Here is an 18,440-nt window from a genome sequence, read left to right on the forward strand (position 1 = left end):
AAACTAACCTAATATTTACACTATAAAGTTTAGTTTTCTTGTATCCATTATTTACAGTTACTGAAACCGAACTTGGAAACTTACAGCTGTATTTACAAACACTGCATATTAAATTAAACTGGGCAGCTAGGCCAACATGGGATTCTACTTTCAGAGAAACGTTTCCATGACATTTTTTGCAGCACAAACTGTTTTCGAGAGCTTCACACAATATATTCGTATCAATGAGTTCAAAAACTTCATTCCCTCTATCAAGTAAATTATATTTCTCTTCCAAATCTCTTAGTTTTTTATGAGAAGCACTGTTTTCATTTGGTGTAAGTTCGTTCGGCAAATCAGTAATAAGTGGATTCACATTTTCCAACAGTGATGATGATGAACTGCTTTGCTTTGCTAATGAATCATTATTTCTTTTCTTTTGCCAGTTCACACGCTTTTTAAATACTTTTGCTTTAGCTCTAGGCATTTTCACTGCGAAAAATGAAGCACTAAATACGAAATAACTCAACAACAACTACTTTCTTATATCACACTGTTTACAAAACAGTCCCGCCACAAAGTCAAAGAGTAACTTGAGGAAACCAGAGAGAAACATTTTCGGGCAACTAGTGTATAAATAGTCGCTGGAAACCGGGATATTTGAATTCATGTCACTTTAAAGGTACTGCCAAAAAGTTCATGGTCAGCCACGAGAGACGTGTATAACTAAAGCGCAATACCCGATCTCACAAATATATAAAAATAAAATAGTTATAATTGTAGTAGAGTTATGTACGATACGTCATTTTAAAGAGGAAACATGGCAGAATATAATACGCCAATAAAAAAAAATTCGATTTTTTAACCCAAAATCCGATTCCGTATCCCCTTAAGGTACTATCTGTCATAGCACGTTAGTCCATGCCTGAACTCTGTCACTATGCTGCAACAAGTTTATTGTTCATCAGTCAAATCTGTGGCAGTAGGCAAACAATTTACTACACTCATTATGTTGCACTCTGCTGGAAAAAATAATCTATGAGGCATGGTACAAAACAAACTTGATAAATGTTGTAAATCTGTCTGCTTACAAAACATTTACAACTAGCATAAAAGATAAAAGTAGGGCCACTTGCCGCCTTCCCCCCCCCCCCCCCTCGACACACACACACACACACACACACACACACACACACACACACACACACACACACACACACACAAAGGACGCGCGCACGGTGGGGGGGGGGGGGGGCAGAAAGGGGAAGAAGGTGTAGAGTAAGTGACTGATGGACTGGACTGCACTGCACTGCACTTGACACAGGCAGGCAGCGAGAGAGGGAGGAGAGAATGAATTCAACTTTTCTGCTACATAGAACCCTTCTGCTTGTCCTTGCTATTCATAACCTTTCTGCTTGTCATCCTTCAAGAGGCTACACAGATTTACATTACAACAAATATTTATGAATGAGAGTAGTCTCATTTCTTTTTTAAATCATGTCATCACTACTGGAACCTAAGTTACTTTTCGATTTTTCTTAATTTTGTAAATTTATATTCACAATGTACCACTTTACAATACACCATTGTAATCCTACAAGGACCAGAAGCAATCTAAATATAAAAAAGTGACGTAGATAAAGAAACACTGGATAAAATGAAGTGGCTTTTTATCCCCCCCCCAGGCGTCTTAAAATACTTTACATTCAATGTATTCAAGTTCACACAACTTCCTTCTCTTCCCATTAAAAAATATCATGTCTTGTGATGACAAAGAAATTCAGAAGCACTGGCAGATAACATAACTATTTAAACTAAATGTCAGTTAATGCTCTTGCAGTATAACTCCCAAAATCTTTGGGATCACAAAGAATTAAAATGTTTCTTTATGGAACAGTTTTATACTTATGAGTAACAATGTCACCACAACTTTGTACAATAGCTTTCTATACTCTCCACTGTTTAACACCTTCTGCCTGGTTCTTTACCTAAAGATACAGACCTGCACGGATGGAAACATCAACCCATAACAGAGTTCTTTCTGCAAGTGAACCCTCTCCTCATAATCAAGAATAGTTTCTTATACCTGCCACAAACTATGTCCTTAAACCAATGAAACAACATTTCAAGACCGATTCAATGTTACATCTACCATGATTCCAATTATTCAAAGTGAAAATACCATGAGTGATTACAAAATGCTTAATTCAGTGATTGAACTAAACAAATTTACTCACCAACAGAGCCTTCCTTCGACAGTCGTCTTTGGAAATCTCCCTCAAAGTATGACTTTCCATATCTTGGCACATCTGAAATTTTGATAACAGGATTATTTATGTATCGAATTTCAACATGCTAACAAAGTTTAATTTTCAACTACCGCTCACTTCAGTTACATATATTTCATAAACATGTTGAATGAGAGAGTTGTGTCCACAATTATTTTTAATTAAACATTTCCACCAACTTTTGAAGAGTAATAGCACAATGAAATAGTAACAATTTTTACATGAAAAACTTCATTCCCATAATTGGCACAGTACCACCAGTTTTCGATACACTTTCTTGCTTGCATCATGAACACATTACTTTAGGTTCAAACTTCATTGCTGTATGATAACCAATCCTCTCATTCACCTACCTCTATGCCCATCACCATCTCATTAAACCTTACTGCCCTCATCATAACTTCACCCCTCACCCACCAAAACATAACCCCTTCTGCTATACTTTCTTACTCTATCATAACTAACCCTGAACAAGATTCCCTTATCTACCTCTCGCTCCCAAATCTCCACTCTGAACTGTGCACAATGCACACACGCTCTATATCGAGAACCAGCGTCTCCACCTTGTTGTGACAAGAGATAAACTTCTGTTACACTCTCAGAGCTATAAATCTTACTTCCGGTGTTTCTTTCATGAATCTGTGAAGCTCTTTATAAATTTGGCTTCCACATAACTACATATTTTATAGTAATTTCTTCTTTGTGATCATATGTCTCTCCACAAAAGTGGCAAAATGAATTGCAATTTAAAATTTTAATGATGTTCATATTGCAATATTAAATACATTACATGTATGTGAGTTCAAACATTGACTGTCAGTAACAACTTATACCTGAAGAAAAAGACACCTAAACTGCACCATTGCCCCAGTGATCTTCACATGATTGATTCTAACAGCACAAGGCTATTGGACCTAGCAACCAATTTTACATAGCAGATGCAAAGGAAGAATTTCTAAATGTGAGATGTACTAGTCCCTGCCTCAGTCATAAATACTAATACTGCAGTTCTGAAAAGAAAAGTATTCAAATGATGCATTAAACATGTAAGCACTCAAAATGTCAGTATTAATGGGCAACACAAATAGCCATGTAATTTTGTACTAAGTTCTTCGTCATTACAACTCCCTTGGAAGTGGCAAATGTTGTTTTTCAGGCCACAGTTATTCAATTCAAAACTTCTTACTTCAAGAGAATATCATTTTGTTAAATTGCAATGAATCTTTACATACATGGAATTCAAAGATACTTTAACAGTAACGTCACAGTATAAGAGTATGTTCTGCTGAATGGTATGATAAGCTGTGCTATGTAATTGACTTCTGGCAGCAAATATTTGTTAACTATTGTGAATACATTTTATCAGGTTAAAAATTCTGGTTCCAGCTCAAACCCAAGACACATTACAATGCCAGTAAAGTGCATAAAAGCCATAAACCCCAAGGCCTTTACAAAGCGACACCTAAAAAAGCTCGTCAGATGTCACTGTTTGAAATATTTTCCGATTTATCACTGACCAGATACAAGCAATTGTTTAAACAATGAAGGCTCTTGTACGATACAGAAATAAAAAGGAAAAATCTTCCAAAACCTCTTGTTTGACTATTCCTAAATAAATGACATATTCACGTTTGTCCATGCGACTTCAGGCATAATGTAGACTACTAGTTCTGTATCTTCTTATTACACTATACTTGATTGCTCCCATTATTAAGGTACTATCTGTCATAGCACGTTAGTCCATGCCTGAACTCTGTCACTATGCTGCAACAAGTTTATTGTTCATCAGTCAAATCTGTGGCAGTAGGCAAACAATTTACTACACTCATTATGTTGCACTCTGCTGGAAAAAATAATCTATGAGGCATGGTACAAAACAAACTTGATAAATGTTGTAAATCTGTCTGCTTACAAAACATTTACAACTAGCATAAAAGATAAAAGTAGGGCCACTTGCCGCCTTCCCCCCCCCCCTCGACACACACACACACACACACACACACACACACACACACACACACAAAAGGACGCGCGCACGGTGGGGGGGGGGGGGGGGGCAGGAAGGGGAAGAAGGTGTAGAGTAAGTGACTGATGGACTGGACTGCACTGCACTGCACTTGACACAGGCAGGCAGCGAGAGAGGGAGGAGAGAATGAATTCAACTTTTCTGCTACATAGAACCCTTCTGCTTGTCCTTGCTATTCATAACCTTTCTGCTTGTCATCCTTCAAGAGGCTACACAGATTTACATTACAACAAATATTTATGAATGAGAGTAGTCTCATTTCTTTTTTAAATCATGTCATCACTACTGGAACCTAAGTTACTTTTCGATTTTTCTTAATTTTGTAAATTTATATTCACAATGTACCACTTTACAATACACCATTGTAATCCTACAAGGACCAGAAGCAATCTAAATATAAAAAAGTGACGTAGATAAAGAAACACTAGATAAAATGAAGTGGCTTTTTATCCCCCCCCAGGCGTCTTAAAATACTTTACATTCAATGTATTCAAGTTCACACAACTTCCTTCTCTTCCCATTAAAAAATATCATGTCTTGTGATGACAAAGAAATTCAGAAGCACTGGCAGATAACATAACTATTTAAACTAAATGTCAGTTAATGCTCTTGCAGTATAACTCCCAAAATCTTTGGGATCACAAAGAATTAAAATGTTTCTTTATGGAACAGTTTTATACTTATGAGTAAGAATGTCACCACAACTTTGTACAATAGCTTTCTATACTCTCCACTGTTTAACACCTTCTGCCTGGTTCTTTACCTAAAGATACAGACCTGCACGGATGGAAACATCAACCCATAACAGAGTTCTTTCTGCAAGTGAACCCTCTCCTCATAATCAAGAATAGTTTCTTATACCTGCCACAAACTATGTCCTTAAACCAATGAAACAACATTTCAAGACCGATTCAATGTTACATCTACCATGATTCCAATTATTCAAAGTGAAAATACCATGAGTGATTACAAAATGCTTAATTCAGTGATTGAACTAAACAAATTTACTCACCAACAGAGCCTTCCTTCGACAGTCGTCTTTGGAAATCTCCCTCAAAGTATGACTTTCCATATCTTGGCACATCTGAAATTTTGATAACAGGATTATTTATGTATCGAATTTCAACATGCTAACAAAGTTTAATTTTCAACTACCGCTCACTTCAGTTACATATATTTCATAAACATGTTGAATGAGAGAGTTGTGTCCACAATTATTTTTAATTAAACATTTCCACCAACTTTTGAAGAGTAATAGCACAATGAAATAGTAACAATTTTTACATGAAAAACTTCATTCCCATAATTGGCACAGTACCACCAGTTTTCGATACACTTTCTTGCTTGCATCATGAACACATTACTTTAGGTTCAAACTTCATTGCTGCATGATAACCAATCCTCTCATTCACCTACCTCTATGCCCATCACCATCTCATTAAACCTTACTGCCCTCATCATAACTTCACCCCTCACCCACCAAAACATAACCCCTTCTGCTATACTTTCTTACTCTATCATAACTAACCCTGAACAAGATTCCCTTATCTACCTCTCGCTCCCAAATCTCCACTCTGAACTGTGCACAATGCACACACGCTCTATATCGAGAACCAGCGTCTCCACCTTGTTGTGACAAGAGATAAACTTCTGTTACACTCTCAGAGCTATAAATCTTACTTCCGGTGTTTCTTTCATGAATCTGTGAAGCTCTTTATAAATTTGGCTTCCACATAACTACATATTTTATAATAATTTCTTCTTTGTGATCAGATGTCTCTCCACAAAAGTGGCAAAATGAATTGCAATTTAAAATTTTAATGATGTTCATATTGCAATATTAAATACATTACATGTATGTGAGTTCAAACATTGACTGTCAGTAACAACTTATACCTGAAGAAAAAGACACCTAAACTGCACCATTGCCCCAGTGATCTTCACATGATTGATTCTAACACCACAAGGCTATTGGACCTAGCAACCAATTTTACATAGCAGATGCAAAGGAAGAATTTCTAAATGTGAGATGTACTAGTCCCTGCCTCAGTCATAAATACTAATACTGCAGTTCTGAAAAGAAAAGTATTCAAATGATGCATTAAACACGTAAGCACTCAAAATGTCAGTATTAATGGGCAACACAAATAGCCATGTAATTTTGTACTAAGTTCTTCGTCATTACAACTCCCTTGGAAGTGGCAAATGTTGTTTTTCAGGCCACAGTTATTCAATTCAAAACTTCCTACTTCAAGAGAATATCATTTTGTTAAATTGCAATGAATCTTTACATACATGGAATTCAAAGATACTTTAACAGTAACGTCACAGTATAAGAGTATGTTCTGCTGAATGGTATGATAAGCTGTGCTATGTAATTGACTTCTGGCAGCAAATATTTGTTAACTATTGTGAATACATTTTATCAGGTTAAAAATTCTGGTTCCAGCTCAAACCCAAGACACATTACAATGCCAGTAAAGTGCATAAAAGCCATAAACCCCAAGGCCTTTACAAAGCGACACCTAAAAAAGCTCGTCAGATGTCACTGTTTGAAATATTTTCCGATTTATCACTGACCAGATACAAGCAATTGTTTAAACAATGAAGGCTCTTGTACGATACAGAAATAAAAAGGAAAAATCTTCCAAAACCTCTTGTTTGACTATTCCTAAATAAATGACATATTCACGTTTGTCCATGCGACTTCAGGCATAATGTAGACTACTAGTTCTGTATCTTCTTATTACACTATACTTGATTGCTCCCATTATTAAGGTACTATCTGTCATAGCACGTTAGTCCATGCCTGAACTCTGTCACTATGCTGCAACAAGTTTATTGTTCATCAGTCAAATCTGTGGCAGTAGGCAAACAATTTACTACACTCATTATGTTGCACTCTGCTGGAAAAAATAATCTATGAGGCATGGTACAAAACAAACTTGATAAATGTTGTAAATCTGTCTGCTTACAAAACATTTACAACTAGCATAAAAGATAAAAGTAGGGCCACTTGCCGCCTTCCCCCCCCCCCCTCGACACACACACACACACACACACACACACACACACACAAAAGGACGCGCGCACGGTGGGGGGGGGGGGGGGGGCAGGAAGGGGAAGAAGGTGTAGAGTAAGTGACTGATGGACTGGACTGCACTGCACTGCACTTGACACAGGCAGGCAGCGAGAGAGGGAGGAGAGAATGAATTCAACTTTTCTGCTACATAGAACCCTTCTGCTTGTCCTTGCTATTCATAACCTTTCTGCTTGTCATCCTTCAAGAGGCTACACAGATTTACATTACAACAAATATTTATGAATGAGAGTAGTCTCATTTCTTTTTTAAATCATGTCATCACTACTGGAACCTAAGTTACTTTTCGATTTTTCTTAATTTTGTAAATTTATATTCACAATGTACCACTTTACAATACACCATTGTAATCCTACAAGGACCAGAAGCAATCTAAATATAAAAAAGTGACGTAGATAAAGAAACACTGGATAAAATGAAGTGGCTTTTTATCCCCCCCCCAGGCGTCTTAAAATACTTTACATTCAATGTATTCAAGTTCACACAACTTCCTTCTCTTCCCATTAAAAAATATCATGTCTTGTGATGACAAAGAAATTCAGAAGCACTGGCAGATAACATAACTATTTAAACTAAATGTCAGTTAATGCTCTTGCAGTATAACTCCCAAAATCTTTGGGATCACAAAGAATTAAAATGTTTCTTTATGGAACAGTTTTATACTTATGAGTAAGAATGTCACCACAACTTTGTACAATAGCTTTCTATACTCTCCACTGTTTAACACCTTCTGCCTGGTTCTTTACCTAAAGATACAGACCTGCACGGATGGAAACATCAACCCATAACAGAGTTCTTTCTGCAAGTGAACCCTCTCCTCATAATCAAGAATAGTTTCTTATACCTGCCACAAACTATGTCCTTAAACCAATGAAACAACATTTCAAGACCGATTCAATGTTACATCTACCATGATTCCAATTATTCAAAGTGAAAATACCATGAGTGATTACAAAATGCTTAATTCAGTGATTGAACTAAACAAATTTACTCACCAACAGAGCCTTCCTTCGACAGTCGTCTTTGGAAATCTCCCTCAAAGTATGACTTTCCATATCTTGGCACATCTGAAATTTTGATAACAGGATTATTTATGTATCGAATTTCAACATGCTAACAAAGTTTGATTTTCAACTACCGCTCACTTCGGTTACATATACTTCATAAACATGTTGAATGAGAGAGTTGTGTCCACAATTATTTTTAATTAAACATTTCCACCAACTTTTGAAGAGTAATAGAACAATGAAATAGTAACAATTTTTACATGAAAAACTTCATTCCCATAATTGGCACAGTACCACCAGTTTTCGATACACTTTCTTGCTTGCATCATGAACACATTACTTTAGGTTCAAACTTCATTGCTGCATGATAACCAATCCTCTCATTCACCTACCTCTATGCCCATCACCATCTCATTAAACCTTACTGCCCTCATCATAACTTCACCCCTCACCCACCAAAACATAACCCCTTCTGCTATACTTTCTTACTCTATCATAACTAACCCTGAACAAGATTCCCTTATCTACCTCTCGCTCCCAAATCTCCACTCTGAACTGTGCACAATGCACACACGCTCTATATCGAGAACCAGCGTCTCCACCTTGTTGTGACAAGAGATAAACTTCTGTTACACTCTCAGAGCTATAAATCTTACTTCCGGTGTTTCTTTCATGAATCTGTGAAGCTCTTTATAAATTTGGCTTCCACATAACTACATATTTTATAATAATTTCTTCTTTGTGATCAGATGTCTCTCCACAAAAGTGGCAAAATGAATTGCAATTTAAAATTTTAATGATGTTCATATTGCAATATTAAATACATTACATGTATGTGAGTTCAAACATTGACTGTCAGTAACAACTTATACCTGAAGAAAAAGACACCTAAACTGCACCATTGCCCCAGTGATCTTCACATGATTGATTCTAACAGCACAAGGCTATTGGACCTAGCAACCAATTTTACATAGCAGATGCAAAGGAAGAATTTCTAAATGTGAGATGTACTAGTCCCTGCCTCAGTCATAAATACTAATACTGCAGTTCTGAAAAGAAAAGTATTCAAATGATGCATTAAACACGTAAGCACTCAAAATGTCAGTATTAATGGGCAACACAAATAGCCATGTAATTTTGTACTAAGTTCTTCGTCATTACAACTCCCTTGGAAGTGGCAAATGTTGTTTTTCAGGCCACAGTTATTCAATTCAAAACTTCCTACTTCAAGAGAATATCATTTTGTTAAATTGCAATGAATCTTTACATACATGGAATTCAAAGATACTTTAACAGTAACGGCACAGTATAAGAGTATGTTCTGCTGAATGGTATGATAAGCTGTGCTATGTAATTGACTTCTGGCAGCAAATATTTGTTAACTATTGTGAATACATTTTATCAGGTTAAAAATTCTGGTTCCAGCTCAAACCCAAGACACATTACAATGCCAGTAAAGTGCATAAAAGCCATAAACCCCAAGGCCTTTACAAAGCGACACCTAAAAAAGCTCGTCAGATGTCACTGTTTGAAATATTTTCCGATTTATCACTGACCAGATACAAGCAATTGTTTAAACAATGAAGGCTCTTGTACGATACAGAAATAAAAAGGAAAAATCTTCCAAAACCTCTTGTTTGACTATTCCTAAATAAATGACATATTCACGTTTGTCCATGCGACTTCAGGCATAATGTAGACTACTAGTTCTGTATCTTCTTATTACACTATACTTGATTGCTCCCATTATTAAGGTACTATCTGTCATAGCACGTTAGTCCATGCCTGAACTCTGTCACTATGCTGCAACAAGTTTATTGTTCATCAGTCAAATCTGTGGCAGTAGGCAAACAATTTACTACACTCATTATGTTGCACTCTGCTGGAAAAAATAATCTATGAGGCATGGTACAAAACAAACTTGATAAATGTTGTAAATCTGTCTGCTTACAAAACATTTACAACTAGCATAAAAGATAAAAGTAGGGCCACTTGCCGCCTTCCCCCCCCCCCCCCCCCCTCGACACACACACACACACACACACACACACACACACACACACACACACAAAAGGACGCGCGCACGGTGGGGGGGGGGGCAGGAAGGGGAAGAAGGTGTAGAGTAAGTGACTGATGGACTGGACTGCACTGCACTGCACTTGACACAGGCAGGCAGCGAGAGAGGGAGGAGAGCATGAATTCAACTTTTCTGCTACATAGAACCCTTCTGCTTGTCCTTGCTATTCATAACCTTTCTGCTTGTCATCCTTCAAGAGGCTACACAGATTTACATTACAACAAATATTTATGAATGAGAGTAGTCTCATTTCTTTTTTAAATCATGTCATCACTACTGGAACCTAAGTTACTTTTCGATTTTTCTTAATTTTGTAAATTTATATTCACAATGTACCACTTTACAATACACCATTGTAATCCTACAAGGACCAGAAGCAATCTAAATATAAAAAAGTGACGTAGATAAAGAAACACTGGATAAAATGAAGTGGCTTTTTATCCCCCCCCCAGGCGTCTTAAAATACTTTACATTCAATGTATTCAAGTTCACACAACTTCCTTCTCTTCCCATTAAAAAATATCATGTCTTGTGATGACAAAGAAATTCAGAAGCACTGGCAGATAACATAACTATTTAAACTAAATGTCAGTTAATGCTCTTGCAGTATAACTCCCAAAATCTTTGGGATCACAAAGAATTAAAATGTTTCTTTATGGAACAGTTTTATACTTATGAGTAAGAATGTCACCACAACTTTGTACAATAGCTTTCTATACTCTCCACTGTTTAACACCTTCTGCCTGGTTCTTTACCTAAAGATACAGACCTGCACGGATGGAAACATCAACCCATAACAGAGTTCTTTCTGCAAGTGAACCCTCTCCTCATAATCAAGAATAGTTTCTTATACCTGCCACAAACTATGTCCTTAAACCAATGAAACAACATTTCAAGACCGATTCAATGTTACATCTACCATGATTCCAATTATTCAAAGTGAAAATACCATGAGTGATTACAAAATGCTTAATTCAGTGATTGAACTAAACAAATTTACTCACCAACAGAGCCTTCCTTCGACAGTCGTCTTTGGAAATCTCCCTCAAAGTATGACTTTCCATATCTTGGCACATCTGAAATTTTGATAACAGGATTATTTATGTATCGAATTTCAACATGCTAACAAAGTTTAATTTTCAACTACCGCTCACTTCAGTTACATATATTTCATAAACATGTTGAATGAGAGAGTTGTGTCCACAATTATTTTTAATTAAACATTTCCACCAACTTTTGAAGAGTAATAGCACAATGAAATAGTAACAATTTTTACATGAAAAACTTCATTCCCATAATTGGCACAGTACCACCAGTTTTCGATACACTTTCTTGCTTGCATCATGAACACATTACTTTAGGTTCAAACTTCATTGCTGCATGATAACCAATCCTCTCATTCACCTACCTCTATGCCCATCACCATCTCATTAAACCTTACTGCCCTCATCATAACTTCACCCCTCACCCACCAAAACATAACCCCTTCTGCTATACTTTCTTACTCTATCATAACTAACCCTGAACAAGATTCCCTTATCTACCTCTCGCTCCCAAATCTCCACTCTGAACTGTGCACAATGCACACACGCTCTATATCGAGAACCAGCGTCTCCACCTTGTTGTGACAAGAGATAAACTTCTGTTACACTCTCAGAGCTATAAATCTTACTTCCGGTGTTTCTTTCATGAATCTGTGAAGCTCTTTATAAATTTGGCTTCCACATAACTACATATTTTATAATAATTTCTTCTTTGTGATCAGATGTCTCTCCACAAAAGTGGCAAAATGAATTGCAATTTAAAATTTTAATGATGTTCATATTGCAATATTAAATACATTACATGTATGTGAGTTCAAACATTGACTGTCAGTAACAACTTATACCTGAAGAAAAAGACACCTAAACTGCACCATTGCCCCAGTGATCTTCACATGATTGATTCTAACACCACAAGGCTATTGGACCTAGCAACCAATTTTACATAGCAGATGCAAAGGAAGAATTTCTAAATGTGAGATGTACTAGTCCCTGCCTCAGTCATAAATACTAATACTGCAGTTCTGAAAAGAAAAGTATTCAAATGATGCATTAAACACGTAAGCACTCAAAATGTCAGTATTAATGGGCAACACAAATAGCCATGTAATTTTGTACTAAGTTCTTCGTCATTACAACTCCCTTGGAAGTGGCAAATGTTGTTTTTCAGGCCACAGTTATTCAATTCAAAACTTCCTACTTCAAGAGAATATCATTTTGTTAAATTGCAATGAATCTTTACATACATGGAATTCAAAGATACTTTAACAGTAACGTCACAGTATAAGAGTATGTTCTGCTGAATGGTATGATAAGCTGTGCTATGTAATTGACTTCTGGCAGCAAATATTTGTTAACTATTGTGAATACATTTTATCAGGTTAAAAATTCTGGTTCCAGCTCAAACCCAAGACACATTACAATGCCAGTAAAGTGCATAAAAGCCATAAACCCCAAGGCCTTTACAAAGCGACACCTAAAAAAGCTCGTCAGATGTCACTGTTTGAAATATTTTCCGATTTATCACTGACCAGATACAAGCAATTGTTTAAACAATGAAGGCTCTTGTACGATACAGAAATAAAAAGGAAAAATCTTCCAAAACCTCTTGTTTGACTATTCCTAAATAAATGACATATTCACGTTTGTCCATGCGACTTCAGGCATAATGTAGACTACTAGTTCTGTATCTTCTTATTACACTATACTTGATTGCTCCCATTATTAAGGTACTATCTGTCATAGCACGTTAGTCCATGCCTGAACTCTGTCACTATGCTGCAACAAGTTTATTGTTCATCAGTCAAATCTGTGGCAGTAGGCAAACAATTTACTACACTCATTATGTTGCACTCTGCTGGAAAAAATAATCTATGAGGCATGGTACAAAACAAACTTGATAAATGTTGTAAATCTGTCTGCTTACAAAACATTTACAACTAGCATAAAAGATAAAAGTAGGGCCACTTGCCGCCTTCCCCCCCCCCCCCCTCGACACACACACACACACACACACACACACACACACACACACAAAAGGACGCGCGCACGGTGGGGGGGGGGGGGGGCAGAAAGGGGAAGAAGGTGTAGAGTAAGTGACTGATGGACTGGACTGCACTGCACTGCACTTGACACAGGCAGGCAGCGAGAGAGGGAGGAGAGAATGAATTCAACTTTTCTGCTACATAGAACCCTTCTGCTTGTCCTTGCTATTCATAACCTTTCTGCTTGTCATCCTTCAAGAGGCTACACAGATTTACATTACAACAAATATTTATGAATGAGAGTAGTCTCATTTCTTTTTTAAATCATGTCATCACTACTGGAACCTAAGTTACTTTTCGATTTTTCTTAATTTTGTAAATTTATATTCACAATGTACCACTTTACAATACACCATTGTAATCCTACAAGGACCAGAAGCAATCTAAATATAAAAAAGTGACGTAGATAAAGAAACACTGGATAAAATGAAGTGGCTTTTTATCCCCCCCCCAGGCGTCTTAAAATACTTTACATTCAATGTATTCAAGTTCACACAACTTCCTTCTCTTCCCATTAAAAAATATCATGTCTTGTGATGACAAAGAAATTCAGAAGCACTGGCAGATAACATAACTATTTAAACTAAATGTCAGTTAATGCTCTTGCAGTATAACTCCCAAAATCTTTGGGATCACAAAGAATTAAAATGTTTCTTTATGGAACAGTTTTATACTTATGAGTAACAATGTCACCACAACTTTGTACAATAGCTTTCTATACTCTCCACTGTTTAACACCTTCTGCCTGGTTCTTTACCTAAAGATACAGACCTGCACGGATGGCACCATCAACCCATAACAGAGTTCTTTCTGCAAGTGAACCCTCTCCTCACAATCAAGAATGGTTTCTTATACCTGCCACAAACTATGTCCTTAAACCAATGAAACAACATTTCACGACCGATTCAATGTTACATCTACCATGATTCCAATTATTCAAAGTGAAAATACCATGTGTGATTACAAAATGCTTAATTCAGTGATTGAACTAAACAGATTTACTCACCAACAGAGCCTTCCTTCGACAGTTGTCTTTGGAAATCTCCCTCAAAGTATGACTTTCCATATCTTGGCACATCTGAAATTTTGATAACAGGATTATTTATGTATCGAATTTCAACATGCTAACAAAGTTTAATTTTCAACTACCGCTCACTTCAGTTACATATATTTCATAAACATGTTGAATGAGAGAGTTGTGTCCACAATTATTTTTAATTAAACATTTCCACCAACTTTTGAAGAGTAATAGCACAATGAAATAGTAACAATTTTTACATTAAAAACTTCATTCCCATAATTGGCACACTACCACCAGTTTTCGATACACTTTCTTGCTTGCATCATGAACACATTACTTTAGGTTCAAACTTCATTGCTGCATGATAACCAATCCTCTCATTCACCTACCTCTATGCCCATCACCATCTCATTAAACCTTACTGCCCTCATCATAACTTCACCCCTCACCCCCCAAAACATAACCCCTTCTGCTATACTTTCTTACTCTATCATAACTAACCCTTAACAAGATTCCCTTATCTACCTCTCACACCCAAACCTTCACTCTGAACTGTGCACAATGCACATACGCTCTAGATCGAGAACCAGAGTCTCCAGCTTGTTGTGACAAGAGTTAATCTGCTGTTACAAAAATCAAAAAGGCTCTGAGAACTATGGGACTTAACTTCTGAGGTCATCAGTCCCCTAGAACTTAGAACTACTTAAACCTAACTAACCTAAGAACATCACACATATCCATGCCCGGGGCAGGATTCGAACCTGTGACCATAGTGGTCGCGCGGTTCCAGACTGTAGCACCTAGAACCGCTTGGCCACCCCAGCTGGCAAGCTGCTGTAACACTCTCAGAGCTAGAAATCTTGCTTTCTGTTGGTTCGACAAGGAGACAATCACTAAGCCATTGGTCTTCCATGAATCTGTGAAGCTCTTTAAAAATTTGGTCTCCACATAACTACATATTTTATAATAATTTCTTCTTTGTGAAGGAAACACCATTACAGAGTCTGACATGACATACAGCTTTTCACTCTGACATGGTGAGATGCCAACTGATGTGGCTTAAGTGAACTGAGTGCCACTTCACATCTCAATGAATCACTGCTTGGTTTTATTAATACTACACATAAGTTTAGTTTCAGCTGGTGAAACGGAAGAGTCACTGCTGAAATAGTGGCTGCTAACACTTGGGACACATATCTATTCAAATGGGACTGACATTTAGTTAGGAAAGGCAGGTAGCAAGCCATGTCTCACTTTCACTGATACTGCTCTCAATGTGGCTGATTAACTTTCATCATGAAATCTTTTTCATTATCTCTACAAATTACAGCCAGCAGTGCTTTAGAAACATAAATGCTAAACAAAGAGAAAAACACCATGAACTAAAAACAAAACAAGATAACATGAAGTGAACAACCATATGAAATGAAAACAAGAGAACAAGATGCTAACCTACATATTACTGCTAGCTATGGCCTGTGTGAGAGTCTTAAGGGCTGCTCTCTCACCAGCACTCGTTGTATTGGTAGCAGTGACTATAGTTATTGTTAGCAGTAATTATGCGCACAAACAACCATATATTAAAACACGTTGGTGGAATTCCCATGTGTTTTCTATAACAAACTATGGCTTCTATAAACATAGGATGCTCTACACTCATTGTACTTTTAAAGTAAAAGAAATCTTCAATATATTACATTGTAATCCACTGCGTACCATTGGGGTGAACATACAGGACATACGCAGCAAGCTAACCTTGCCTGGGTGCAGCACGATGTAACTTTTGGCCTTTCCTGAAGGTTAGAGAAGATTTTATATCCACCAACTATAACCAAAGCGTCACAAACATTTTACCACATACTTCCTTATGCCAGTAACTTTCCTAGACTTAATAGGAAATTCTGTTAGTGATTAACATCTACATTCATCCTGCTTGCTCTTATTGATCCAAGATGAGGCCTCAACACACTTGTCAGTAGTATCTTTTGGAAATATACATAAAATCTCAAACAACAACTCTAATGGGGTGGTCCCAATTACTCCTGTAAGAAACATCCTGGCAGACTGGAACGGTGTGCCGGACAAGGCCTAGTTTTAAGACTCAATCCAATACACAGTTTTAATGTATCAGAATGTCAGAATGTTCTAATTAGCGCACACCCCACTGCAGAGCGAAAATCCACTCTCCTTCAATTAGCCTTAAGGGCAAAATCTTGCACACCACACACAATATTGCCATATGGAGCATAGTAGAGGTGATGCCCTCACACACTGGCTGTGAAGCAGATGATGACCACAAATATAGCATCACAGTAGGTTCTGATCATCAGCAGGAACAGTCTATATGGACAGTTCCTGTTGTTATTAACTTATGAGGAACTTAAGAAGCTTTAACATCACAGGGGTAAACCATCACCTTGACCTTTTCAGGCAATGAATCACTCTCAAAGGCCAAGATGAAGACACTGGTAGCAAACCTGTTGTCTTTGGGTCCCCTGTAAACATGCCGGATGAAATGAACACACCACCATTCTAGATTACCATGGAGCTCATCGTCGGACTGCAAGAGGAGGTAGCCATAGAAAATAATCCCCTGGACCATGTTGAGGCTTTTATGGGGAGTGACAGAAACAGGAATATCACCTAGCCGGTCACAAGGGAGTAATGCTCGGGATTGGGCAGGGGATACTATCTGAATCAAGACTGTACCACTTTTCTCATCTTGGACAGTGCTGTCAGTTCCCCAAACTTATTCTCAAAATATTCAACAAAAAACTGAGGCTTCATAGGTAGACACGAATCCCCATCCATTCTGCTACAGACTAAATACTGAGGCGAATATGGCTCTCTTCTTTCTGTAGACCTATGTTCCTCCCATGGTGTAGCGAGGAAAGGAAACGATTTAGGGTCATACCAGTCGGCATTGTATTCGATCTTGCCCTTCTTAGAGACTGCTGGTGCTGTACGGTCACCAGCATGAGATGACTTAGTCCACTTCATTGTGGGTCATCTGCCCTGATGCTACCCACTCCGACCAGGGCCTCCCGCCACGGGCAACACCCAGCCACAGCAAAGGCTACCTGGCATGATGGCCATTGCTGGGAGTCCTAATACCCCAGGAAGATAGGCATCTACTCCTTGGCATATGTGGGGAGTTTACAGCTCAGGCATCAGCAGTGTCATTCTTGTGTTGTCAAGGGGCTACCACCAAATGGGTACATGACGGCCCCACCACAATGGACTGGCTACCGTGCTGGATATTGGGTGCAGAGATATCCAATACTGTCATGGGGGTGAAAGAGGACATGGGACAATGGAAGAAGATGACATACTCCGGAAAGTATCCTCGCCCAAATACACTCCTGGAAATTGAAATAAGAACACCGTGAATTCATTGTCCCAGGAAGGGGAAACTTTATTGACACATTCCTGGGGTCAGATACATCACATGATCACACTGACAGAACCACAGGCACATAGACACAGGCAACAGAGCATGCACAATGTCGGCATTAGTACAGTGTATATCCACCTTTCGCAGCAATGCAGGCTGCTATTCTCCCTTGGAGACGATCGTAGAGATGCTGGATGTAGTCCTGTGGAACGGCTTGCCATGCCATTTCCACCTGGCGTCTCAGTTGGACCAGCGTTCGTGCTGGACGTGCAGACCGCGTGAGACGACGCTTCATCCAGTCCCAAACATGCTCAATGGGGGACAGATCCGGAGATCTTGCTGGCCAGGGTAGTTGACTTACACCTTCTAGAGCACGTTGGGTGGCACGGGATACATGCGGACGTGCATTGTCCTGTTGGAACAGCAAGTTCCCTTGCCGGTCTAGGAATGGTAGAACGATGGG

The 18,440-nt window shown here is 38.0% G+C and overlaps 1 protein-coding gene across 1 annotated transcript in view; it reads right to left on the reverse strand.

Annotated features, from left to right (window-relative positions):
- Nucleotides 1–18,440, reverse strand: part of LOC124555884 — a 242,730-nt gene that overhangs the window by 151,764 nt on the left and 72,526 nt on the right. Inside the window, exons 8-12 of the mRNA XM_047129945.1 lie at nt 14,569–14,640; nt 11,482–11,553; nt 8,389–8,460; nt 5,306–5,377; nt 2,217–2,288 (exon numbers count right to left, since the gene is read on the reverse strand). Coding sequence (XP_046985901.1) covers nt 2,217–2,288; nt 5,306–5,377; nt 8,389–8,460; nt 11,482–11,553; nt 14,569–14,640 — 360 coding nt within the window. The remainder of the gene's footprint in view (nt 1–2,216; nt 2,289–5,305; nt 5,378–8,388; nt 8,461–11,481; nt 11,554–14,568; nt 14,641–18,440) is intronic.

Source organism: Schistocerca americana, chromosome X, assembly GCF_021461395.2.
Source record: "Schistocerca americana isolate TAMUIC-IGC-003095 chromosome X, iqSchAmer2.1, whole genome shotgun sequence".
NCBI classification, from domain to species: Eukaryota; Metazoa; Arthropoda; class Insecta; order Orthoptera; family Acrididae; genus Schistocerca; species Schistocerca americana.